Source organism: Cibotium barometz, chromosome 17, assembly GCF_041138505.1.
Source record: "Cibotium barometz isolate CiBa-2024 chromosome 17, ASM4113850v1, whole genome shotgun sequence".
Lineage (NCBI taxonomy): Eukaryota > Viridiplantae > Streptophyta > Polypodiopsida > Cyatheales > Cibotiaceae > Cibotium > Cibotium barometz.
Genome location: NC_141062.1, coordinates 23,117,963 through 23,144,905, shown reverse-complemented (window position 1 = coordinate 23,144,905; position 26,943 = coordinate 23,117,963). Strand labels below are relative to the sequence as shown.

Below are 26,943 nucleotides of genomic sequence, written 5' to 3'. Positions count from 1 at the left end.
ACATGTACAGATGGTAAATCTTGATGTAAGTGACCAAGAGATAGTGCTATGGTGACGTTATGAGTATGTGACACCAACTTCAGAGTAGTGGGAAGTCCAGGAAGTTGCAGCTCGTGGGACAAACATACACCACGTTGTCACTTCACAGCCACATTGAGGGAGAAGATCTACCCCTATATATGGCACAGTCATTGTGCCAAGTGGTAGGATCGTCGGTTTCGAGCATGCCTGGCAGAGTTTCCTATTAGTGTGGTCGTCTTTGTGGTTGATTTTGCGCATAGAGAACTACACCTTCACACCTTTTCAAGAGAAATAATCTGAGTATTACTTCTTGGAGTAGGTAATGGTTATATTTCATAATATTTGTTTCGTGTTTGAGCTATATTACTTATTTGATTTTTTGTGTCCTAATCGTCTCTCTTGCCTACCTCACCAGGCTGCTATTATGGTCCACATTAGTTATCGACACGCAGAGGCCCATGTAAATGGGATAGCGAGTACCCCCGATGCCCGTGTGATTATTAGAGAGTATCATTTCTTTATCAATGATGATCGTTCACATGATGCACATTTTGTGCAACATTGTTTTTGTCTCCATGATGATTTTTTATGAGATTGTGGGATCACATGTGGCCAGGGATGGGTTTGGTTGGATGGTTGTGGCACACAGTTCAAGTCGTCATGATAGTTCTATTGGCTCTATAGGTAGTACTTATGGTTCTCTTATATTCGTAATTAAACTAAATTCACTAGAACATCGTAAAGAAAACAATAACTAAGACTTTGTTTTATGGGTTTATAGGTGGCATATGCAGTCTAGTATCCCAGTGATTTGGTCATTCTTTGAGACTGGTCATGGGAAGGTAGAGCATGATGGTGCGGGCGCGTGCGTGCAATGTGCCCTGAGACGTCATCAACTATGACAAGATGCTGAGTGGTTCAAAGATGTGGGCCACATGGGCGAGAGTGGTGCTCCCAACATTTGTGTGGCAGTGCAGCATCATCGTATCCCAAGCGTGATGCTTGGATTGTCACGAGATTTTTTTTGCATGTGGATGGTGGCATGATTGGCTGTAGAGCCTCCCATTATTGTGACATAGTACCTGGCACCTTGGGCTTACATTCCATCAGGAGCACGTGCATGGTGGCCCCCACGATTTACACAAGACGGTTTGCATGCTTTTGTGGAGCATGTATGGATGGCGATTGGTTACATTGTGCCTCGAGAGGATGGGCAGATGCATGGATGCAGATAGTCCTCTCCCCGGAGCATCCTTCGCATCCAGTATTGTCTAATGAGCACATAGGTCCTGTGTTCATGGTCAGCTATGATGACCTAATAGATTTGCTATATGAGGGTGATATATTTGATGTTATTGCCAGTGAGGGCAATTGGCGGGGCGAGGGAGTAGACTACTATTTGATGAGTTGCACTAGACCAAAGTGTATCCTTGACCAGAATACAGGATGATCATGGGTTTTCTTTTGATGCCCATATCATGATTATGGCAGGCCGGTTCTACCAGCAGATTCGACTTCATCGAGGGAGTCTTGAGTTCCAGCAGTGGAAGTGGGAGTTAGTGGCATTTCAGTTCTCTCATCTAGTGGTTGCTACGAGGCTCACTCTTGATCGAGTACAAAGCTAAAAACAGAGTTCTTGCCCTCATTGTCGGCTGTGCGAGTGGATGACCATGAGAGCATAGCATTTGAGAGCTAGAGAGGGTGCTGCTGACTAGATCTCTATCTTGATAGTAACTAAACTCAGACTAGCTGGGTTAGCTCACTTACATTGTACTTAGATTTATTGGCGTGACTAACCTCAGAATAGCTAGGTTAGCTCATTTTCATTATGCTTTGATCTTTTGAGTTAGTGGCTAAACCCAGAGTGGTTGGGTTAGCTCACATTCTAATGTACTTTAGTTTATGTTTTTATCATTATGAGGTTTTTCATTAGTGAGGATCATTACATTAAATAGTTGATGTTCATGGTTTTTTTATATTGTTTGTTGAAAATCCCCATGCCATCATACCTAAACATGCTCCGTTGGGAAGTAAACTTTTCAATCATGTGGGGGGGGACCACCCCCACATGCTCACAAAGTTTGGTCCCCATCGGAGCATGTTTGGGTACGATGGTATGGGGAAGAGGGGGATTTTCCATGGCCTCTTAAGCACCAAGAGACTTGAAAAATCCGCACTGGGCACTAATTACTAACCTAAACATACTCCGATGGTGAACAAACTTTGCAAGCATGCGAGGGTGACCCCTCCGATATGGTGACCAAACTTTGCACGCATGTGGGGGTGGGGTCCCCTCCGATGGTGACCAAACTTTGCACACATGTGGGGGTGGGGTCACCCCCACATGCTTACAAATTTTGGTCACCATCGGAGGGGATTAGTGCCCAGTGCGGATTTTTCAAGTCTCTTGGTGTACTTAAGAGGCAGGTCACCCCCACATGCTTGCAAAGTTTGGTCACCATTAGAGCATGTTTGGGTTAGTAAAATTAGCGCCTAGTGCGGATTTTTCAAGTTTGTTGGTACTTAAGAGGCGATGGAAAATCCCCCTCATCCCCATACCATCATACCCAAACATGCTCCGATTGGGGACCAAACTTTCCAGCATGTGGGAGGGGCCCACCCCCACATGCTTGCAAAGTTTGGTCACCATTGGACCATGTTTGGGTTAGTAATTAGTGCCGAGTGTGAATTTTTCAAGTCTCTTGGTGCTTAAGAGACCATGGAAAATTCTGCTCTTTCCCATACCATCATACCCAAACATGCTCTGATGGGGACCAAACTTTATAAGCATGTGGGGGGGACCCACCCCTACTACATACCTACAAAGTTTGGTCAGCATCAGAGCATGTTTGGGTTAGTAATTAGTTCCCAGTGTAAATTTTTCAAGTCTCTTGGTGCTTAAGAGGCCATGGAAAATCCTGCTCTTCCCCATATCATCGTAGCCAAACATGCTCCGATGGGGACCAAAATTTGCAAGCATGTGCGGGGACCCACCCTCACATGCTTGTAAAGTTTGGTCACCATCGGGGCATATTAACGTCCACAATGGATTTTTCAAGTCTCTTGGTGCTTAAGAGGCCATGGAAAATCCTGCTCTTCCCCATACCATCGTAACCAAACATGCTCCGATGGGGACCAAACTTTGCAAGCATGTGGGGGTGGGTTCCCCCACATACTCCGATGGGGACCAAACTTTGTAAGCATGTGGGGGGACCACCCCCACATGCTTGCAAAGTTTGGTCCCCATCGGAGCATGTGGGGGGACCACCCCCACATGCTTGCAAAGTTTGGTCCCCATCGGAGCATGTTTGGGTGTGATGGTATGGGAAAGAACAGGATTTTCCATAGCCTCTTAAGCACCAAGAGACTTGAAAAATCCACATTGGGCGCTAATTACTAACCTAAACATTTTCCAATGGTGACCAAACTTTGCAAGCATGTGGGGGAGGGTCGCCTCTTAAAAGCACCAAGAGACTTGAAAAATCCGCATTGGGTGCTAATTACTAACCCAAACATGCTCCGATGGGGACCAAACTTTGCAAGCATGTTTGCGTTAGTAATTAGTGCCCAATGTAGACTTTTCAAGTCTCTTGGTGCTTAAGAGGCAATGGAAAATCCTTCTCTTTCCCATACCATCGTACCCAAACGTGCTCCAATGGGGTCCAAACTTTGCAAGCATGTGGAGGGGACCCACCCCCACATGCTTGGAAAGCTTGGTCACCATATCAGAGCATGTTTAGGTTAGTAATTAGCGTGCCCAGTGCGGATGCTGAATGTATATCTGAGAGCGAGCATGTCCACGGGGATCCACCGTGGGTGGCATTGACGTGCATCGGAGTGGCATGCATATCTTGATTGAGATAATGTGGTGGCGGTGACATGTACTAGTGACATGGATGGTGACTTGAAACCCGGACTTGCTGCCGTGGCATTATTTGGTATCTTGTTTGAGATATGGTGCTTTAGGCTCGGGAGACACGTGTCGTGTTCTAATTGATGGTGATATCACGATCGAGGTACTCCGCCTGAGTTGCGTCGATGTCCTAATTTTAGAGAGAGTGAAAGAAAGTGAGTACCCTCATCTTGCAACCACCCTCCACAACAATAGAAACATTGAAGCATTTGTTTAACTGCTTCTTGAGCAGTTTATACCCTTTGGACTGTTTCTTCTTGGGGCACGGTAGAATGGTTTTGAGAATTTTTTAAAAGTATTAAGCTACTCCTAATGCTTGCTATCACTCTAATGCATACAATTGAAACAAAAAACATACAAATCAAACGAAAAGTAATGATTCTAGTTCTATGTTTAACTCAAAAGAGAGCTAAAAATCATTAAAAATTGCATACTATTGCATTTTTTGATGTAATGGAAGAAAACAAAGCCTAATACACCCTATGTGCAAGCCCTAGGAACATTAAAAACCACATTAACAACAACAAAAACAACGATTTAAGCTAAAAATTAAGCAAAAAAATATTCTTTATAAAATAAAAAAATGAGCTATTCTACACCAAATCACATACAAATCTCCATCAAAACCAAAACTTTTTCATTGGAAACCATTAATCAAGACAATGGAAAATGGGTAATGTGTAGATTAGAGAAAAACGATGGAAAAAGCCAAGAGATGACTCCCTGGCAGTGGTGCCAAAAATGTTATGGCTCATCCTAACCCCCCTTCAAACATATCCAACAAGAACTCCTTGAGAAGCAATTCCACCACACCTCTTGCAAGCGGTGCCACACCGCCGTGTTGCTCTATGTGTACTCGTCCTCCTCTCACCTCACTTCACTCACACACACTCACTAGCATGCATTTTAGAGAGAGATTAGTAAGAGAAAGACTCTATTATACAATGGGAGAGTTCTATGTATTATGAGAGATATTCACTTATATACATAATCATAAGTGTTCACACTTACTTAAACTGTGGCTGGCCGGGCACTTTAGGCTCATAATATATCCATGAAGTACATCACTTGAGACTAATGCTATTACAATGACTAATCTCATAATATATCCATGAAGTACATCACTTGAGACTTCATCCTAACTTACTACCACACACTCTTGAAGCTAGAATCTACATAAGTATTACATAGGATCATTACAGGCACCCGTCCAAGTTGTAGATTTGGACACCATTGCTTTATATCTTGTATGTATGACCTTTTGGTGTATTTACGTTGACTCCTTGATATAGGATAATGGTATTAGCTCTTGTTAATCCTAAGAATGGGTTAACACCGACTGCCTCCAAAACTTGTGTGGCGAGAGACTGCGACAACAATGTTATGCCACTAGTTGGGAGTCAGGCTACCAACAACAGTATGACGCCAATGGTTAGGAGTTATGCTATCAACAATAGTCTGATGGCACTATTGGGTTTTAGGCTATTAGCAGTAGATAGATGGCACTTGCTGGGAGTTAGGCCATCAGTGGAGTGTCGTTCAAGGTGAAGGCAGGCCATGCAATAGTAGAAGCCTAGTGGCACCCATGTAGAGTTAGGCCATCAGCAAACAACAGTACTAAAGTGGCATCGAGGATGCAGACATGCCACTCAACAGTAGTTATAGAGTGGCCTCCATGATAGAGGTAGGCCACTCAATAATAGAAAAAGTAGGATAGCACAAGCCATCCAACAAGAGCATTCATGACATCCATGATAGAGGTTGTTGAGAAATCGCATGAGTGTTCTTCTTCAGACTCAATAGTAGGAGAAACACTTGTACCAGCACCAACAATAATAGTAGTTGCCTTTTAGACCTTTCCATGTGATGGAGAGAGGGCATGTCGGTCTGGGTCTCGCGGACGTCTAGATAGTTCTTCATCTCTCTGCCATGGGCATCTCTGTTGCCCTTGAGGGAGGGAAATGTTGATGTGTTGACGGATGAGGTAGCGGACCTTGAGGCACAACGTGGTGGCCTTGAGAGCGTCATCGTCCACGGGCTTCCTTTTTAGGTTCACATGGGGAGCTCGGCAGGTGGATAGGTAGAGGGACGAGTTGAGTGACCAGCTCTTTCGATAGCCTTTACTACACAGTCTACAGTGGCTGCCATTGGAACATCCAGGAAGTTTGGCCTCGCTGGCGGCGTGGTGCCATAATGCTGATATAAATGATCCTTGATTATTGATAGGTGATAGCTTAATATTATATATATATATTACTTATATATACATATATTTTGATGGGTAGGCTTCATAATTACCCTTCAAAAACGATGGATTTTGTAGAAAGTTACCCTTCACTAAAAACGTCTTCAAATCTTTCTTGCCTTTCAAATGCGTGCAAAAACCCAAAAACGTGCAAGACACCTTGCAAAAATCAAACGTGCTTGTCTCTCTTAACTTTTAATAGGTCATTCTTATGCTGTGGTTTATCGAGAATAAATATGGTAGCTAACTTTAAGAAAACTTTGGCCTTACCATCAGGTGGTAGCTCACTTGGAAAAAGGTGTTGGCTACTAGCAACCCGAGGTCATTGGGTTCGAATGCCTGCTAGATATCCCAATTGGTGCACCTTGCCCGCTGGGTGTGATGTATGTAGAAAGGACATGCGGGGTCCTAGTGCCCCTTGCTTGATGTGTGCGTGTTGTATGTAAAAAAGACACGCGTGGTCGGTCTGGTCTAGGAGATAAGTCACCTATGTTTTTTCTTTTAAAAGAAAAGAAAACTTGACCTTTGAAAATCAAAGTGTGCTTTATTCAACTTATTTACAGACAACAGGGTCTGAATGATAGATAAAGTCTTCTTTTCTAAACAGCGTGTGAATGATAAAGCTGATGTAAAGTTGCTTTTTGGTAAATGGCCCCCAAAAAAAATTCAAAGTGTGCCATTTCCTCGAGGAAACTTGGTCAGCTACGTCATCCATGCCCATCCTATTTGCGTAGGTCTTTTCTGCTGAAAGAATGGAGTAGAAAAAACCAGGGTTTCATTACGGAGCAGCCGGATTGGAATTTGGGATGGTGCCAGCTGGTTGGAGGGAAATTATCGCTGAGTCCTGGTCACACAAAGCAATGTCCAATCATATCATACGGAGTACGTCAGCGAATCTGTGTGCGCCCAATCATATTTTACGGAGTACGTCAGCAGGGAATCTGGTTTCTTTCTAGTGTCCAAAATAAGCCTGGTTTTTTTTTGGTGGTTCACGTTGAGTCGAGACGACATGGCGAGTGCCTCTCAGCTACTGGCCAATGATGCCACATTAGATGCTGGGTCGCAAGAGGTAGAGCATGCAGCTCACGAGGAGACCAACGTCGACGGTGTATGCCGCGACCTTCTGCTGCAGTGCTGCAACAAGCACGTGATGGGCGCCCCCAAGGGTGTCCCCCACGGCAAGATCCAGACCAGACCGATCGAGAATACGGTCAGCCGCCACGTCACCTTCTCCAAGCGCAGAAACGGCCTCCTTAAGAAAGCCTACGAGCTCTCCGTTCTCTGCGACGCCGAGATCGCCCTCATCCTCTTCTCCAGCACGGGCGAGCCCTTCGAGTTTGCCAGCTCCAGGTTCGTTTTCCTCCCGTCCAAAATCTGAAGTTTGAAGGCATATTATTGTAGCTGTGGCCGCACAATATCCAGTCTCTTTTCACCCGAGTTCCAAGGCTCGTTATATTGCTCACCATGGTGACAATGACAGTATATGTGAGGTTAATTCCCGCTTCACGTTTCCAAGATCTGAGGAAGCTGTCTAGTGCAGACGTTCCCTTTAAGCTAGGAGGAGGGAGAGGGTGGAGGGCGAGGGCGAGAAAAAGAAGAAGGCGATGCCTTTTATAGAGAACCTAGATCTCAGCACATCATAAAATTTGTTTGTTTGTTTTGCTCTACAATTTTTAGACTTTTAAACTAAAACGTTACTTACTTTTGTAGTTTTACAACTTTTTTTATTTGAAAATAAAGCGTACAAGCCAAAGTGTGGGTTCATTAAATATAGATTGTAGTAGTTATTTGTCAGCAATGTCTTTCCTCTATACAACCATAAATTATATTCTATGTTTGAAATGTCTCTCTATTTTTTTTCCCAAATAAAAGGTAGCTTATATTAAGAAATTAGAAGAAGTTACAACAGATAGAGAGCTTTGACAAGCCAAATGTCCGTGGTGATAACTATTTCTCTCAACATCATCAACTCCTGAATTGTATGGATCAACTCGTCATTTTGTCTACCCTTTAAGCTAGCTTTCTTGTGTAGTTAGGCTATTTTGGTGTCCAAATCTCTCAGTCTCCTCTGGATGCTTCTTTCACCTGCATGAATCAAGTTCTCTTTCATCCAGATGTGGTTAGTAGGGTTGTTATTATAAATGAAGTCAAGCCTATTTAACCAACGGCACCATAGCATTTCAGATCTAAACAGAGCCCACAATTCCATAGAACACCCAATGCTTTCTCCCAGAATTAGGTTTTTCCAGCCTAAGGAGTGGCCATTCCAGTGATGAATGCATTTTGCCAAAGCATTAAAGCAACCTTTGGCTAGAGGACAATGGATGAAGTTGTGCAGGTCATCCTCCATCTCATGACGTCTGTAGCATTTACCATCCCCAATGTTTATTCTGAAAGCTTTCAGATAGATCCAAATAGCTTTGTGCATAATCAACCAAGCCGGGCAAGCTTTTTTGGACTCCACATACTTATTCCACAGCTTAGCAAAAAGGAAATACCATTGAGATCTGTCCAAATAGATGCCCCATCTCTTGTTTAGTTTGCAGTGGTGGATAGGGAGAGACCTCTATTTGGCAGATATGGAAAATTGGCTAGTCTGATCCTTCCCTCAAGGGGTGCACTACTAGAAAACCCTAGGTATCACGTGCGTTCAAGAGGTATTTTAAAAACCCCTTAACTAAAATTTTCCTCCCAATAAAACAACCCCTCTTTACTTATGAACTAAATGATTTTTTTCTAAAATTGATTTTAAAAATCCATCTCGTTAATGTAATTGTGTTAATTTTTCTTAATATATCTAATTAAAAAACCCCTCCTGTTGAACTCATGTGATACACTAACATTTTTTGAGTTGAACCCCTCAAGATTCTTCCAACTGGAATGCTTTAGGGTGTTGAAGATCTCTGATTGAGAGCAACCAGCAGTTTGTGTGTGTCCACAAATTGATTCTCTCTTCAATAAGCTCTAACTATGCATTAAACACATTGCAGGTCCTTATCAATTTTGATCTGGAAAGCCAAGTATTGTTATGACTATCCCATACATCCCACCAATTGCAAATGCCTTTCTTATGCATCTTAAGAGCACTCTCAGCCTGAGTTTCATCAATTGGGGGTAGGGGAAGGCAAGACCACCATAGATAATCTCTACCATGGAGGCACCAGGTGTTGCTAGGTTTCTCATATAGGACTAAGTCACCCTTCACAGCATTCCATGCAGACCAAAGGGAGAAGACCAGCTGGCTTTCCGCATGTTTGAATGGAAGTTGTTTGCCATAATTGTAAGGGGGAGATCAATCTTCCATTCAATGGGAATTGTTTGAGTTGGAACTAGTTGGTGTTCTTATTGATCAACGAGGCCCATTCTTTAGAAGGGGGTGGAGAAAACTTCTTAGGATCCATTTAGCTGCCATTCTATCAGTTAGGTTGGTCACATCTTTGAAGCCTAGACCCTCCTTTGCCAGTTTCCAAACAATACCAGTCCCATCTAACTTTAAGGATTTTCTTAATCCAAGGGTCCTCCCCATAGGAAGTTTCTACACAACTTAATGAATTTTACTAAATCAACATCAGGGGGTCTCCGACAACTTAGAAAGTAGATAATAGAGGGGATAATGAAATGGTTGATAATCATCTTTCTGCTTGCAAGATTAAGCAACATTTTCTATCATTTGGTGAGTTTACCTTCAACTCTTCTTAGCACCCATTACCGCCTCTGTTTTAGATTGACTTTGAAGCCCATTGGAATTCCTAGCAATCTAAAAACCACACCATCCTCCAAGGTGTTACATCTTGCTTGAATCAGCCAGTCAGGAGGCTTTTCTATACGAGTTCTAATGCCTGTTTTTTGATAGTTAATTACAAAACCTGAGGCTTTGCTGTATATATCCAGACATTCCTAGAAGCAGCTTATACTCTGCTCATTGTTAGCAACCATTGCATTTGTGTCATCAACAAACATTTGGGTGCATGGTTGTTGTCCCATTAGGGAGGACAATATCATGCATTTCACCTTTGTGTATCATGTCTTTAATCAGCCAGTTAAGACTATTTGGAGTAATGGCATAGAGAAGAGGGGCTAAGGGGCAGCCTTGTCTAATGGACTTGGTTAGGGAGAAGGCCTCTAAGAGCACACAATTTACATTGACCCTTGGTGTGGCATCACCAAACAGTGTACCCAGTGCCCACCATCTGAATAAAGTGTTGACTACCCATTTATTTAAGAGATTTCAATACATAGTGTTAATTGAGCTTATCATAAGCTTTATCAAAATCTATTTTTTTGAAGAAGATATAGTCCTGTTCGATTCTTCAGCATACTCCATACCATCCCACATAGTAATAAGAAGATTCCAGGAACCTTTCCTTGATGAAACCCTTCTGTTCTTGTTTGATCCAACTCTTCAACTGAGTGGAGAACCTCAGAGCCAAGTCTTTAGCAAATATTTTATATGCACAAGTTAACATAGTGATGGGCCTCCAGTTGCTCAAGTCTTCCTTCTCACTTTTCTTGTGGATGAGTTTGATCCACCCCTCATTGATTGTGAGGGGGAGATCCCCATATGACACAACTCTTGCCAAAAAGTTAGGAGAGGATTCACCAAGATCTCCTTAAAAGTCTTGTAGAATTCTGAGGGCATGCCATCCACTCCCGGGCTTTTCCTCTCCTTTAGACTCTCTATTGCCTTTTCCTCTCCTTTAGACTCTCTATTGCCTTACCTAATTCCTCTCTTGAAAGATTGTTTTCCAAATCTTTAGAGATGCTATCTGGGATAGTGGGTTTTCTAGCTTGACCTATGATGGCTATGCAATTGATCAGATCCTTGGTGATCTCACCCACTTTGCCGAAGATGTTAAAATGATGGAATATCCTTTTCCTTTTCCCTTCCTCTGCGCAGCTATTTATACTATTAGGACCTTTAAGAGGAGGAATTTTATCCTTACATTGTTTGACCTTTAGCATCCATTTCAGGAGTGGGTATCACTTAACCTTGCCCACCTATCACTAAAGAAGAGGTTGGCATGTTGAAGAGAGATCTCTTCCTCTCTCCTAATTTCAACTCTAGTCTTGAGCATCTCCTTTTGAGCTGAAAGGTCCTCCTTGTTTGTTGTTTCCTCAAGCTCCTTCAGATTAAGACATAGAGGATCTTAAAAGGGTTTACTATGTCTCCACTTTTTTTATCTTGCAAAATGAGAATCGGGACTTGTTCAAACTTTCGAATATGGTATTATATAGATCCTTAAATTAAGAATTAAAATAATAATTAGCATTATTAATCATGATTTAAACACTTATAACCCATTTGGTTGCTATTTTTAGCTCCCATTCACTATTACCCCCCAGGATGAGCTAAATTGGGCATGCATGTGGGCCTTGCTGGGAAATACTTGTGTACCATATCTTGTCAACTTCTAAGATGAATTTTTTAATAAAAAAACCAAGTGGAGATACTTTCTCTTTTCGAAGTCCATCCATTCGACTAGTGTCGGTAGCTATCTTTGAGAATTTGGATGTTGCATAATACCGTACGAACTCGTGCAGATTTTTCAAGAAAAATAAACAACTTTCCTCGATTTTTTTCCCTTTTGTTTTTTGGGCGTAATGGTCTTGTTTTTGCTTGTCTATGGCTGTTTGAGCTTCATTTGTACTATGATGCTTCCATTGTTTTTAAAATACTCCATATCTGGAAATTGAAAATACTTCAGTTTGTAAGTATTTTTTTAAAAACACCGTATTTTATCATACAATAAGAAATTTTTTGTATCATATGGTAAATAGTTTCATTTGACATGTATTCAAGACTCCCTAAAAAGAGTCTCTAAAAACGGCTTCTCTTGCAAACCAAACTTCACATGGCAACATAAAGTTACGATGAGGAATCTATGCATTTCAAATCCATGTCCATTCTAACATCATTTAGCACCTCTTGGAGCTTACTAAAGTACCCATGTTACACAAGTTTTGTATACCTTACTCGAAAATTTGATATTTTGTAACTTTGAAAGGTAAAACAGAATTTCACCAAGGTACAAGTGGAGCAAGGATATAAGCAGATAAAAAACCTTGGTTTAATCTAGATATAATACATGGGTAAATAGAGCCTCCTACCTACTTTTGACACTATGCATCTAACCTAGTCAAATATGGATTTTTCTTTTGCCCATTGAAAACTTGGGGATAGCTAATGAAGTCAAATGGACATAAGTATATTTTTGTCAAGTATCTCTACTTGAAGTCTAAAATGCCTTAATAAACTGATATCAACAAAATTTTATTGCAATGTGGATGCATTGTCCATTTTGCAAAGGTTGATATTTTGGTTATCAGTGTGACATGTTTAAAGGCTACCGTTTTCATCGAGGTTTTACATTTATGTAGCCTTTTGGATATAATTGTTGGACAGTGATGCTTTGGAAAATTTAAGAGTCATGTGAAGGCATCAAGTACACTTGGTGGGCATTTACAGCTCTAAAGGTGGTTGGTTACTCTCTTCTTGAAATAGGCTTGTTGCCTAGGCATCCATACATCTCTGAACGGCTTTGGATTGTCATGGTTGTTTAAGGGAACTACTTCACCTACATTGGGAAACACTATGTCTATGTATGGAAGGGGTAATTTGTGGTCATATCATGTGCTTTGAGTGCCTTGATTCGTGGCTTTCTATTTAATCCAGGAGGCATAAATGATTATTGTGTGAAAGTTAAAGGGTTTCTTTTGGATTACCAATAGGATGACATTGATATGGTGATGGTGACCTTGAATGGTCCTGGCAAGGGAAACCTTTATGGAGTTTGAGAGAGCTTTCATTATTTTTAAAAATTGATCACTTCCCTCATTCGTAGAGGAGATTGATATTGGACTCATCTATTGGAAATTCACAAAAACTCTGCTTAAATACATGTAGAGGTAGAGGTAGATCATCATCATCTAGAGACCAAGGTGTGGGTAAAAACAAAATGAATCTAATGTACAAACAAGTAGAAGAGACTATTGTGGTTGGGAAAGAAATGAGAGAAAATATAATGGAGTGTTATTACTTTGGCAAACCAGGGAACATTGTAAAATATTGTTATAAAAAGCAGAATGATATCAAAAGTGAAAAGTTGTAGTAGCAAAGTAAAGTTCATTACATTATTAACTAAACATGGTGATGACAGAAGTGAGTGATAATTTATGATGCAATACATTCTTAGTTCCATGATAGGAGATAGTTCAATATTGGGAGATATTTGGTAGGAGGATTCTAGTGTCTCTTACCACATGACTAGTCATGGTGAGTGGTTTAAAGATATGTAGAAAAAAAGAAAAATCGACTAATGTAAAAATATGTAATGATACTACGCACTCTATTGAGCATGTTGGTAAAGTTTTATTGTCTATGTAGGATGGTTAAATGAAGTACTTGTAAGGTGTAGTTCATGTTTCAAACATTATAAAAAACTTGACTTTTGTTAGATGGATGGTTATGCACGGTCTGTAGGTGAGGTTTAATCCTCAAGGATGTTTTATGGAAGACATTAAAAATCATTTCGGTTGGTTGTAAAGGATAACATAAATGGTAGGATGTTTACTTTAAATGTTAATATACCTAAGGTTAAGCCATGTTTGCACATGAGATGGGTGTTATTGTAGATGGAATAAGTGTATTAATCATGTGAATATACAACGTTGGTGAAGTCTATGTAGGTCCAAAATATTATTGCAAGTTTGCTGAAGCTCTAAGGTTTATGGTATGTATAAATTATGTGAAGCATGTCATCTTGGTAAGCATGCTAAACATACTTTCTTGCAAGATCATGTTAGTATAAGGTCATTAGATGTTATACATACAGATGTATGGGGATTGACAAAAAATACAATAATTACAAGCTATAGGTTTTATGTTACATTCATTTTGTTGATCACACTAGAAAAGTGTGGGTTTATTTCATGAATAAGAAAAGTGAGGGCTTTACTTAATTTCAAAGATTTAAAGCCTTGGACATGTTATCAAGTATGGTATGATTGATTATAAGTCTATTTCAATGTCATTAAATTAGAACACAAAGCTTTCCATAGATACAAGTGAGCTTTTGGACAACCTTACTATATCAAGGCACATAGTGGGTAGCTTGATCTATATGACCATAACTAGGTCAAATTTTGAGTATGTTATTGGACTTATGACTTAGTTTATGCACGCCCTTAGAGAAACCATACTTAGATATAGCTAGAGGGATTCTCAAATACATAAAGTCCACTACTGATTATGGGTTTTTTTATGAGGTTGGAAAATAGATATAATTATATGGGTATACAAATACTAACTGGCCTACTCGTGTCTTAGATAAGATATCTTAGTGGCTTTATGTTCTGCCTTGTGGAATACAGAGGCATAATATAGGAGCGTTCTTATGGCAACTTGGTTTCAAAAGCTACTTAATGATATGGGTGAGCTCGTGGATAGGTTCTTTATCATTTATTGTGACAACACCAATAGCATATAGATGGTTAGTATCCCAGTATTTCATGCTAGGACCAAGCACATTGATATGCATTCTCACTTTGTGAGAGGGAGAAGATTCTAGTAGGTGACGTGGATTTGGTATATGTTAGCATAAAGGATCAATTAGCTGACATCTTCATGAAGGCATTGGGTACAGAGAAGCTTTGTAGGTTTAGGAGCTTACTTAGAGTGCAATGTTTAGAGTATAGCTAGACGGGGAGTGTTGAGATATTGAGCTTAACTAGTGTTGTGGACATTGATGACTTTCCTAGGTGTGTGATAGTTCCACACTTATGCTAGTGTCATGATTATTGATAGTGGTGAGATTATGGTTAGTATGTTGCAAGTGGATGAAGTGTGTAACAGCCACATTTGGATTACTAGAGTACAACATAGTTATAGCGTCGTCTCATATAGTCAGATTCACACTATGTTCTAATCTTATATATTTTAGTACGAGAGTACTTTTATTTATAGGATATACTCTTATCTTTATGACATACTAAATTGAGGGAAGAAGATAGAATAAAATTCAGCTATCCATCTCTTTCTGGTGTCTTTATCTATCTTGTGTGTGTTTGTGTGTGTGTGTGTGTGTGTGTGCTTGCAATAGACTTAATCTCTTCCTCTTCCTTGTGTTCTCTTTAAGTTTCTCTTTTTATAGACTATCAAGGTGATGTAGCATCAATGAATGATGGTAGTTCTAACCTAACTTGAGATGTTGGAATCAAATGTTGCCATATAGTACTTGAGGTTGGATCTCCTAGATGGTCCAAAAGCCAGAATATAGAGATTTGAGTTCCTCAAGCCAGAATGCATTTCTTTAGGACTATTGATAGAAATCTCATCCATGGCATCCTTTCCAAGAGATTTTATTTCTATTATTCTTTTTTCTTTAATGATGTCCATTAATTCTTCTTCAAAATTGGGTATAACTAAAACTTTACTTTTTGATCCAGTATGATGGAAAGTGATATTAGAGGGTAAGGTTTTAAAGTTCTCAATGGCCCATACATATTTTCCACTTCCAGTTGAGTCTATTTGACCTCATCTTGATAGGAAGATCCTTTTCGTCCACCACCAAGTTTAATGGATAGTTAGCCAGATTTTTAATGGATAGTTAGCCAGATTTTTAACTAGTCCTTAAGGATTTTCTTTTAGGCTACCTTCAGCTTTTTGAGTATAAGGTAGAGCTTTGTCAGCTAGGATGAAGGCAATGATCTAGAAGATGAGGTATCAAAAATCATCTTCAATCTTTTTTCCCCGCTTTCCTTCACCAAAAATTAATATTTTCCTCTTGTAGCCACCAAGGGTGCCCACATGGACTGTCCACTGCACACGAACTATCCACCCTACACGGACTATGAACCGTAACAATGTCACACAAACACGGACTGTCCACTATACATGAACTGTCCACCCACTGCAACACTGTACCCGCAACACGGACTATCCACCACCACAAAGAGTCAACAACATCCTCATCATTGAAGGCTCCAATGGCACTGACTGACACTCTAATGACATCTCTAGAGATAGGAGATTCCACGAAAGGCTACATTTCCACCTCATGGAATCCACCAAAGATAGGATATGCCATCGACTAGACCTCATGCATATATCCGACATCCTTCATTTTTCCTCTCTCACTCACCTTCTTGGAGGACATCCTTTATCCTTCATCCCTCACCATCATCCTGAAGGACATCCTTAAGGCTCATCGGTCATACACTTGTACTCTATGTTCTTTCATCAGCTTGAGCTATGTCATTCTCTTCACTGTGACCTCTGTTGCGTGTTCACGGTACAGTGAAGGACATGTATTAGTGTTCTTTGAGTATTGCAAGTGTTCTCGTTCCTTCGAGAGTGTCATCTCTCCTTCTATTGTGTTCCGATACATAGTGTCTTCTGTGTTACGTCGTGATCATCGAGGACTCCAGATATAGTGTCCATAGAAGAGCCACCACGTAGTGTGCTAGTAGCCAACCATATAGGTACACTAAAATTTGGCATGCTCACTGGGACTCTGGAAACTAGGAGTCCTGATAGCCCACCCTTTCCTCTGCATTGTGTCCTCTTTCTGTGTTGCGTCCTTTGCATGCCCAATACATAGTTTGCCATGGTAGTCCAGTCAGCCCATCTAAGAGTCCTCTCTCAATATGCGGCCACAATAAAAAGGGATTCAACTACGTACCACCTAAGGACCCTCTTCCACCCCTTCCTATGGCGGAAATCCTTGGTAATCCCACCCTCGCCAATGCGGGAGGCCAAGCCAACCCTCCTCGTCCAACCAATCCTCCTGGTGCAAAACCCCTTTCCACGGTGCTGGGCCAAGTCAATGTCAAGCTTCTTGGTGCTCTTTTAGCCCACTCTTCAAGGTTTTGCAAACAAGTGGTTTAGTTAGTTTCCAATTGACCACTTTATAGAATGGACCACTCTAAAGGACACCTTCCTTTGGACTTTCCTTCCTGGTGGTAACTATGAGGACTGCATTCTCCAAGAGCTAGGGAAGCTCCAAATGCTACGAGAAGAGAGAGTGTCGGAACTCATGATACAGACCACAGTGCTGGTGGTCCGCTTACTGACTTACCTTGGCGACTTCATGGTGCATCAATGGGTGACACAAGTCTTACGCAAGTCCACCCAGTAGAAGATTGGAGAGAGTCAGCCCACACCAACAACATTGTTGGAATTCTAGGAGCTACCTCCAAAGTTAAAAATCATGACTCGTGTTTGAGCGTGATGTCGACTTTGTACATCCAATAGTGACTGACTTGGAAGACCCGGTGGCTCAACTGAAGTAGGAGTTGGAGGCACTTAAAGTGAGCCAGAAACCTCCTAGTGAGGAAAGTACCTTGCTCTAGCTGTAAAGGGAGATTGAAGAATTGAAGACCTAGCATGAAGCCAAGAAGGGGCTATGGTGTGCTATATGCCAGTCACTTGGACACACCGTCCAAGAACTCCCAAAAAGGAAGTATTGATCCTTTTGTGAAAAAGGAGGACATGACGATAAAGATTGCTACTACATTAAGGGGTTTTGTCAACTCCATCAACAACAACCTCCTCATCCCGCACTTGAGAGTCCCCAACCTTGCCATTATGCTACAGCTCTCATTGGCGTTCCAGAAATCTTCCATTTTGCTACACCTCCCCTTGCCCACCTAATCTCTAGGTGTCCTACCTTCCACAACTCATCCCAAATCTTCCTGTTCCAACCACCATGGCAACAATCCCAGTGAGCCATCCTCTTTGCCCTCCCCAACCTCGCATAATCGTACCGTCCTTTTCTATAGATGTTGGGAATATGGTCATCAGCAAAGCTGCTCCCCCCTTCCTGAAGGTGCTTTTCCCTGTAGGCATTGTTCAGAATCCAAGGATCATTATACTTGGGATTTCCCCAAGAAAAGGACATCCATGTCCTCTGACTTCATATTCCCAACCCCAACCACCCACTTAGTCTTTGTAGGACATCCTTCTTCCATAGGCCATCCTCCGTCCACTTCCCAACCTTCCTCTCTTACTCTTGGAGTGTCCGTCCACTTCCCAACCTTCCTCTCTTACTCTTGGAGTGTCCGTACAACCCCAACACCTACCCATAAGGATCCACCACACTGATTACCAGATGACAAAGAAAGGCCATGCCTCAAGAACAACAAGGGTATGAGCGATATGATAAAGCTTTGCCCGTCCCCTACATAGTCATAGATTAGTCCTTCTTGTAGGCCTTCAAGGGCCTCCACAACCAACCTTACATGTCTGACAACCCACCTACCCCTTCTCTTGCATAATTCAAACCATAGCTCATGCCTTTCTCTGTTGAGGATCTACTAAAGGGAAATACCATGTCAGTGAGCCTACTTGATCTGTTGTGGATTACCCCAAACATCCGACAATGTCTCAATACATTACTGGAGCAACTCAATGGTATGACCATCAACTTTAGTGCACCAACTTTAGTGGTGGTCACAGTCTGGTGGGTTAGGGTTTAGCCGCTAGCTGCACGAATCCATCCCTTATAGACTACATGCTAAGAAATAGGGATGAGAGTGGAATGTAAGAATGGTTAATCACAAAGATAATGATGCATAACCAAACTCATCAATGCACATAAGCAATGCTAGATGTGCACTTAGAATGAGATGGGTTAACAAATGAAAAGACCATGATTTAAATGAAAAACATGAATACCACAAAGATTACCTAATGTAATGAGGAGATAAGCTCATGCCCACAAAGGATCCACCAAGTTATATTACCAAAATATGGTAGCTTTCACAAAGCACTTACAAGAGCTTCTCTCTACACATCCAAGGAGTGTAGGACCTTGTATATATATAGAGAACAAAGGGAGAAACGTGGGAGAATCCTAGATTAGCTCCCCCATCCCCTAATTATCTCACCAACCTCACCACATAAAGTGACTCCTACATCAAGGGAACCACCTACCATGCCTACACATGTAAGCCATGGTAATATGAGACCAAATGACCTTAGGATGTCTATTTCTAAGGTTCACAAAATATCTATCCAGTAAGGACTAAAGGTAATGGATGCTAGATCAAAACAATCTCAACACCCTCTCCTGATCGAGCATCCATACCACACAGGGTGTGCTTGGATCAGATCTACCACTAGGGGTCGGATTAGGTATTCAAGAGAAAATGAATAAGCGAATATTTATATACCTGTAGTATCTTGTGCCAATCATGTGTCTTGAGGCCATATAAATATACCTCTCCTTTTTTTTGGTCTTTGTGAAGGAACCACACTTTAATGAATGCATTACTTCCATTGGTGCATGAAAAGAGGCAATCACACTTTTCACCTTATTGTGCTCCTTCTTGGTTAATACCCATAGTGCCTTTGGTAGAACCATGTTACCACTCTCACTTTGGCCATGCACTTTGAAGGCATCCAATGTTTTGTAAGTCATCCCTTGCACCCTTTGTATCTCTTTTACAAATAAGAAGTGATCTTCATGTCACAACAATATGGAAGTCAAAAGAAGATTGAGTGTCTAGACATCCCATCGGGTGGTGAATTATTGGGGGTGCTTCTCCATGCCTCAAACCAATCTCTACCTCTCATCACAAGTGAAGAGACATCATAAAGGTAAGGGATGCTAGATCAAAACAATCTCAACACCCTCTCTTGATCGAGCATCCATACCACACAGGGTGTGCTTGGATAAGATCTACCACTAAGGAAAACACAATTCACTTAGATATCACTAAGAGAAAATGATTGTCACACAAACTTGTAAACAATGTAAGGAGCACAAAGATTTTAGAAAAGATTATCACTGGTGGCCACATTGGCCTCATGATGACTTCTTCCGAATTTCTTGGCTTCTTTCTACTTATTCTCCTCGTCCCTCTTCTTTTTGAAGCACACTTTGGCTTCATGTCCCTTCTTCTTGCAATAATAGCAAGTTTGGAGGAACTTCTCATCCATGAGATGAAAGACGATTCCACTTGAACTGATGATGTGTACTCTTTGGAAGTTTTTTTTGGTGCCATTCTGGTTTCCTCATGGATCAAGGATAAAGCTACGGATGCTAGGGTAATGTTGGTTTGGTTGGCTCTACAGTAGAGACACACTCCTCATATGCCTCATGCATGCTGGCAAGTAAAATGAACATTGCTTCCTCTTCATCGATTGTCACACTAGCTCCACTGAGTTTATTAATCAGGCTCCTGACATTATTCACATGGTTGGCTACATTTTCTTTCTCATACATCTCAAGTCGGTAAAGTTTTTTGCAAAGGAACATTCATGCTACTACGTTAATTTGACAAAATATAGATTTGAGACATGACCATGCATGAAAAGAGCTCTTGGAGGTGCTCACTTGATGGATTTAATTATCTCCTAACCCACAGATAATGAAGGATAAAACTTTTGAATCATTGCTTATCCACTTGTATACTGTGAGGATATATGGAAGGTTTCTTTTCTGAGCCATTCACTATAGCCCAGAGTTCCCGATCTACCGATTCCATTTGCATTTTCATACTCCAAGTACGGTACTTTGAACCATTAAACTTTTTAGACTTGTCTAAGAAATGCCCATAATGATGACTGGATGATGAACTGGACATGATGCACACTATCACAACTCACACTAAGTGATAACTAGCGAAACACACACTGAGTGATAAGAGGACATGATGCACACTAGCACAACCCACACTGAGTGATAAGAGGACATGATAAGAGGAATCCTTTATGAGTAAAGGATTCTTTTTACGAGAGTATGTTCTCTCACACAGAGAGATGTGATAGACTCAATTTGAATACAATCACGCACTACAAAATCAAAACTGTCCTTCCCCAAATAGATGCATGTGTACACACATAACTTCTGAGAGGTTGAGGGATTGGGCGAAGTAGTAGTAGTGTGGCAAAATTCTTTCCTTTTTTAATTTTATGAGAGTTTTTTTATGCTTTTAATTGTGCCTTTGTTGGAGTATTGAGATACCTAGGCATGATGGGGTTTTCACTCAGAGAAAAAATGAACTATTCTCTTTATAATGTGAGAGCATGATACAATATGATGATCACAAAGATATGCAATGCCAAGGATGATGTAATTAGGCTTTGAGGAAGTGTGTGAAAGATGCTCACAAATAGCCTAGTATGAACACACAAGTGAACCTTAATTTTTATAAAATATTAATCACCAAAAAAACATTTTTTGAATGGTTGAACTTTCCCTCCTAGAAATGAGAAAAGAAGGTGAGCAGATTGAGGAGGATTGATTCTCCTTCACTCGTGGAGAACTTGCGTTGATTTACTGTTGGAGGAAGCCACCCTTGTCTACACCAGAGGAACTACCACGATTTGTAGCCAGGCACCCAATGAACACCTAATTGCTGTAGAAGAAGCAACAGACCAAACTGAATATGAAGCTTCAAAACATGCACATAGCTGGAAATTGTGAGGTGCTCTAGTAGTGAGCGAGGTTGCCACAGATGGAACTACAGTTATGAGCTATTTAGGTCCTCCAAAGTACACCTTCTTGTCTGCTCAACAATAGAGGTTTGAACCCTCTGTCACTTTCTGAAGCCTAGGCGACTACTTCTAGGCTATTTGGACAAAGGCTGAGCTGCTCCCTCATCTCCTCCTTGAGTTGAGCTACATAAGTCCTAAGAAAATCTATGGAAAAGATCCCCACAAGGGAAATGGAGAGCTCCTAAAGATTGATTTTTTTATTGTTTTCACTTTTTAAAAAAGAGTATTGGATAACTTGAATGGGTAATGTTCCATCATCCATTTTTGAAGTTGATGCTGAATTTGATGAAGGTCTTAGACTTCTCTTTCCAATGCTCCAACTTTCACTCTTCACACAAATGGGTAATACTCTCTCTCACAAAGATTTTATCACACCCACAATGGTGTGTCCTTAAGCATTAAATACCCTTTCTTAATCTCACTAATTCCACTCACTAAGATATGATTTTAGGTTTTTATAAAGCAATGTGTTCACAAGGAAGTGTATGCAAAGATGATTTTGACTTCTTGCTACTCAAGCATGCACACTAAATGAGGCAATATATGTTGTAATGAAGTAACGAATGCGAAGAACCAGTTTGTACCTTGCAAATTAATGCAACATGAAAGAGCACACTCCCATAGAAAGGGGTTGTGATACCATGTTAACAAATAGGGATGAGAGTGGAATGCAAGAATGGTTATTCACAAAGATAATGATTCATAACTAAACTCATCAATCCACATAAGCAATGCTAGATGCACTTAGCATGTGATGGGTTAATAAATGAGAAGACCACATGTGAATTAAATGATAAACATGAATACCACAAAGATTACCTAAATGTAATGAGGAGATAAGCTCATGCCCACAAAGGATCCACCAAGTTATATTACCAACATATGATAACTTGCACAAAGCACTTACAAGACCCTGCCTCTCTATGGAAATTCATGGTGCCCCACTTTTTGGGGCAATCATCGATGGTGGCGTTGGGGTGAATCTCATGCTAGAATTCACACTCCATGTAGTAGGCCTCAAGGTGACGCGGCAAGCCAACTTCTGTGTTCAGATGGCTGACCAATGTGAGTAGAAGGTGTCACTATAGTAATCCAAGGGATTCCATTCTTACTTGACTTTGTGGTGATCCGTCTTCTTAAAGTCAGAGGGGCCTACACTTTACTCATTGGTTGTCCATGTCTTAGGAGTGTAGGTGTTCTACATGATTGGAGTTCCAACTGATGGTGGACTTCTCAAGAGCATGGTCCACAAGAAATCAAATTGGAGGAAGGTCTAGACCATGGGATCTGTGGTGCCACAATCCTCCCAATCTCTTCCCCCACCTCTCAGTCCCTCACTTCTTGGCCTACGAAAGAAAATGGCTTTGTTCCCCATGGTGATGAGTCGAAACTCTTGGACTAGCTTCAGGTAGGGGAAACCCTCACGTCTTACTACATGGTGGAAGTCAATGCGGAGAGCCCCCAAGAAGGAGGGCCAAATGAGCCAACCAAAGCCCCCAACTTGGAAGGACCCATCTCAAATCGAGCCAAGCATGGCTGCAAGAAGAAGAAAATTCCTCTGGCCTCCACAACTCTATCCCACTCCCAATTGCCGATGGTTCCACCACCCTTCCAACCCTCCCTTCGTTGCCGACATCTACTAGCAACCTTCCCTTGTCCCATCTACTTTATAGCTAAGCAAGCCTAGTTACCCTTATGCTCCACACCATCTACTCTATCTTCACCTTATTTCATCTCAATCATCCTCAACCTTACCTCCTCTTCTACCCACACTACAAGGGCCAACCGTGAGTCTTCCTTCCCTTTTGATCACTCCATCACGGATGCCCTTGATCCTTCCCACACACACTTACCCATCTCTTGGCTATCTTCCCAACCATCTTACAACTTCTAGCACCATTCACCACTTTGGTAGGCAGCTGCCACCTCCTATCTCTAACGACCATGCTTATAACCCTCGTCCCATTCTAGTACCACACAACCACTACAAGTAGACAACTCCTATCACCCCACCATGTGGGAGTCTTTCCTTTCACTCCCACCCAACCACCTCTCACTTTTTCCCTGCTTCACCTCGTACTGGATTCCACATTATCTCCCCCCCACACACTCGCTTATTCTCCATCGCCTCCCCCATTCTTGGTTTACAAGGGCTTTCAGCACTGATCATCGCCCCGCCTAGCATCGTTTGCAACGTCGATCTGCATAACATGCTCTCGAGTAGTGTCGTCTGTCAACTGCAGACGAGATTGTGGTGCATCCGTCAACTGTAGCGTTCTTCAGTGCCCGCGTATAAACCTGTGCTTATCACTACTGCACCACTACTACCTACCTATTTCCCCGACATGTGATCCATCTTCGGCAAATAGCCAACCAAAACCCTATCTCTTCGCTTCTCCTTCTCCCACTATCTCTCGTTTTCTCGACATTTCCATCTCTTCAGTGCCATCCATTGCATCTTATCACCACAGTGGAGGCTGTTCACCAATGGCAAACTCATGATGAATGTCATGGTGCAAAAGGAATTGTCACATAACCCACACAACGGCAATGAGAGGTGGGATCATCAAAATAGATCCCCTAGTTTCCATGATAGTTCAGGGTCTCAATTAGAAGTTTTGGTGCTCATGAAGTCTCTCCAAATCTTGCAGAGGTGCATACGACTATCGTTGAGCTAAGCCTCTATGTGGCACTCAGATTGCATGCTGGGGGGCTCCATGATTTCACTGCTTTCTAGCATGGGATAAAGTACACTACTGCAAGAACTCGTGGTGCAATTGAATTTGCTGCATTGCTGATTGGGCAACAATCTCAATGTCAAACATACCAAATATTCAACTCCAAGCTATGGTACTCTGACTCTTTGTACAGGGAACATCAATAACTTTATTTGGAAAGAGTTTTTGGTTCACAATTTGTAGCTCACATGGTTGCAATTATTTAGCTCCATTCATATGTATTAGGTTTTTCTGGTTGTATGGATGGAATTCATTCCAAAGTTCATCATTTGCGTATGGGAAGTTGTAGGTGTGTGGTGCATTAGCTTAGTAGCCAAGGGGGCGGAGGATTATACCTACCCTTGGTGCAGTAGGGAGAAGATGGCTTGGTAACACGCTTAATCAAGCATGACCCCACCTTCTCATGTCCTATTGGTTGATGATAAAAAAAGAAACAAAGAAACTCCCCCACAGGGTACTTCTCCAGGTATCATACTTCTATCTTCCTCATCGAGGGGACAGTGAACACTCTAGTGGTGGGCGACCTGTAGCCACCAAGGGTGCCCACAAAGACTGTCCACCGCACATGGACTGTCCACCCTAGATGGACTGTCTACAACAATAGTGTCACACCAACACGGACTGTCCACCACCAAAGTGAGTCAACTGCATCCACAGCATTGAAGGCTCCAATGGCACTAACTCACACTCCAACCGCATCTTTAGAGATAGGAGATTTTACCAAAGGCTACACTGTCATCTCATGGCATCCACCAAAGATAGGAGATGCCACCGATTGGGACCTTAGGCATATATAGTCCCTCAACTCATCCCAAAGGATTTCTGACATCCTTCATTCTTCATCTCTCACTCACCTTCTTGGAGGACATCTTTTTATCCCATCTTGAAGGATATCCTTTATCCTTTATCCCTCACCACCATCCTGAAGGACATCCTTGAGGCTCATCGGTCAAACCACTTGTACCCTCTGTTCTATCATCAGCTTGAGCTATGTCATCCTCTTCACTGTGACCTTTGTTGAGTGTGCACGATATAGTAAACCGCATTTATCAGTGTTCTCTGAGTAGTGCAAGTGTTCTCATTCCTTCTAGAGTCTCATCTCTCCTTGTGTTGTGTTCCGCTACATAGTGTCTTCTGTGTTGTGCCATGAGCATCAAGGACTCCGAACATACTGTTCAGAGAAGATCCACCACGTAGTGTACCGGGTACCCAGGCTTGCTAAACCTCTTATGCTTGCTTACTCGACGTTTCATACAATATTTCAAGAGGCAACGTACAACAATTGATGTACTTACAATTGAAAAATTACTCACCATGTATGTCCATTAGGTCATCCCGAGTTTCCCACGGAGGTGAAGGATGCGCTCCATGTACTCCATGAAGTAGGCATAGATGAGTTGCATCATGAAATTCTTTATACTTTTTAATGTGATCATGAAATTCTTTATACTTTTTATTTCCTTCTTAACTTTCTTGTGTGATTTAGATTTGTGTAAGGCATGCAAGATAACTCATTCTCCCATTATAGTGCACAATATGACTTTTGGTGACCCCTTACATTACAATGCTTATACATAGAATTGAAAATCTTTAGTGGTGATTCATGTCGTGGCACAACTCACACTTTCTTCCCATTTTTAGTGTTTGATTTGATCTAAGCCCCCGTAACTAGTGCACCACACCAGTGCAGGACCAAGCGTGCTCCCAATAGGTAGAGCTTGGTGAGATACTAAGGCTCTTGCCATTCACATGCAAGGCTACTTGATCTTAGCTTTTGGTGTTCATTTTATAGTTTAAAAACCTCTTGCTTATGTGTATTTCCCATGCATGGAGAGGCATTAAAGCCCCATCATTCCAAGGTTCCCAACAAGGAATCATGATAGTTGTATCATTCTCAATGATGCATGTGAGGATCATTATCAAGTAGCCTATGTGCATCATCGACCATGGCTACATCTACATCAAAGAACACATCATCATTATCCTCAACTATGTGAGGAATAGCATCAAGTAGTCCATGTGCATCATTTCCATGGCTATATTAAGTAAAACATATACATTCTCAGTAACGTGAGGGAACCTATCTAGTAGACCATGTGCATCATCGGCCATGGCTTCATCATTACAAAAAACATAACATTAGCAAGTGAGGTAGTGGAACATTCTTCACCCCCCTCATATAAATACATACAATAGGAGTCTCAATAGACTTAGGATGGATGCATGAAGCATGCCCATGGATATGTGAAGCATTTCCATGGATCTCCATAATAGAATCTGGCCACTCTGAGTAGAGTATGCACCATTGGCAACTCGGGGGAGTCATTGATAAATATGTAAATGTAGCACGTGGGTTCAACAGAAGGGTGTTTTTCAAATCCCTTTTTTACACATTTTTTTACATATACAGAAGGATACCGTTTAAAGGGGGTATTTACATATTGAATAGAAAAGCGTGTGTTTTATTTATGAAAAATTTATAGATAAGGGGTTTTTAAATTAGGCCTTGAATACACGTGATATAGAG

General features: G+C 41.4%; 1 protein-coding gene and 1 long non-coding RNA gene across 2 annotated transcripts in view; both read left to right on the top strand.

The window, feature by feature from the left end:
* Positions 1-7,166: 7,166 nt before the first annotated feature.
* Positions 7,167-26,943, top strand: part of LOC147629797 (MADS-box transcription factor 23-like) — a 76,083-nt gene continuing 56,306 nt past the window's right edge. The window contains exon 1 of the mRNA XM_086810848.1: positions 7,167-7,529. Within this exon, the coding sequence (XP_086666974.1) occupies positions 7,189-7,529 (341 nt within the window). The 5' untranslated portion in view covers positions 7,167-7,188. The remainder of the gene's footprint in view (positions 7,530-26,943) is intronic.
* Positions 23,819-24,592, top strand: LOC147629798 (uncharacterized). The gene is made up of 2 exons (XR_015267803.1): positions 23,819-24,235; positions 24,330-24,592. It is a non-coding gene; the product is annotated as an uncharacterized LOC147629798 (long non-coding RNA).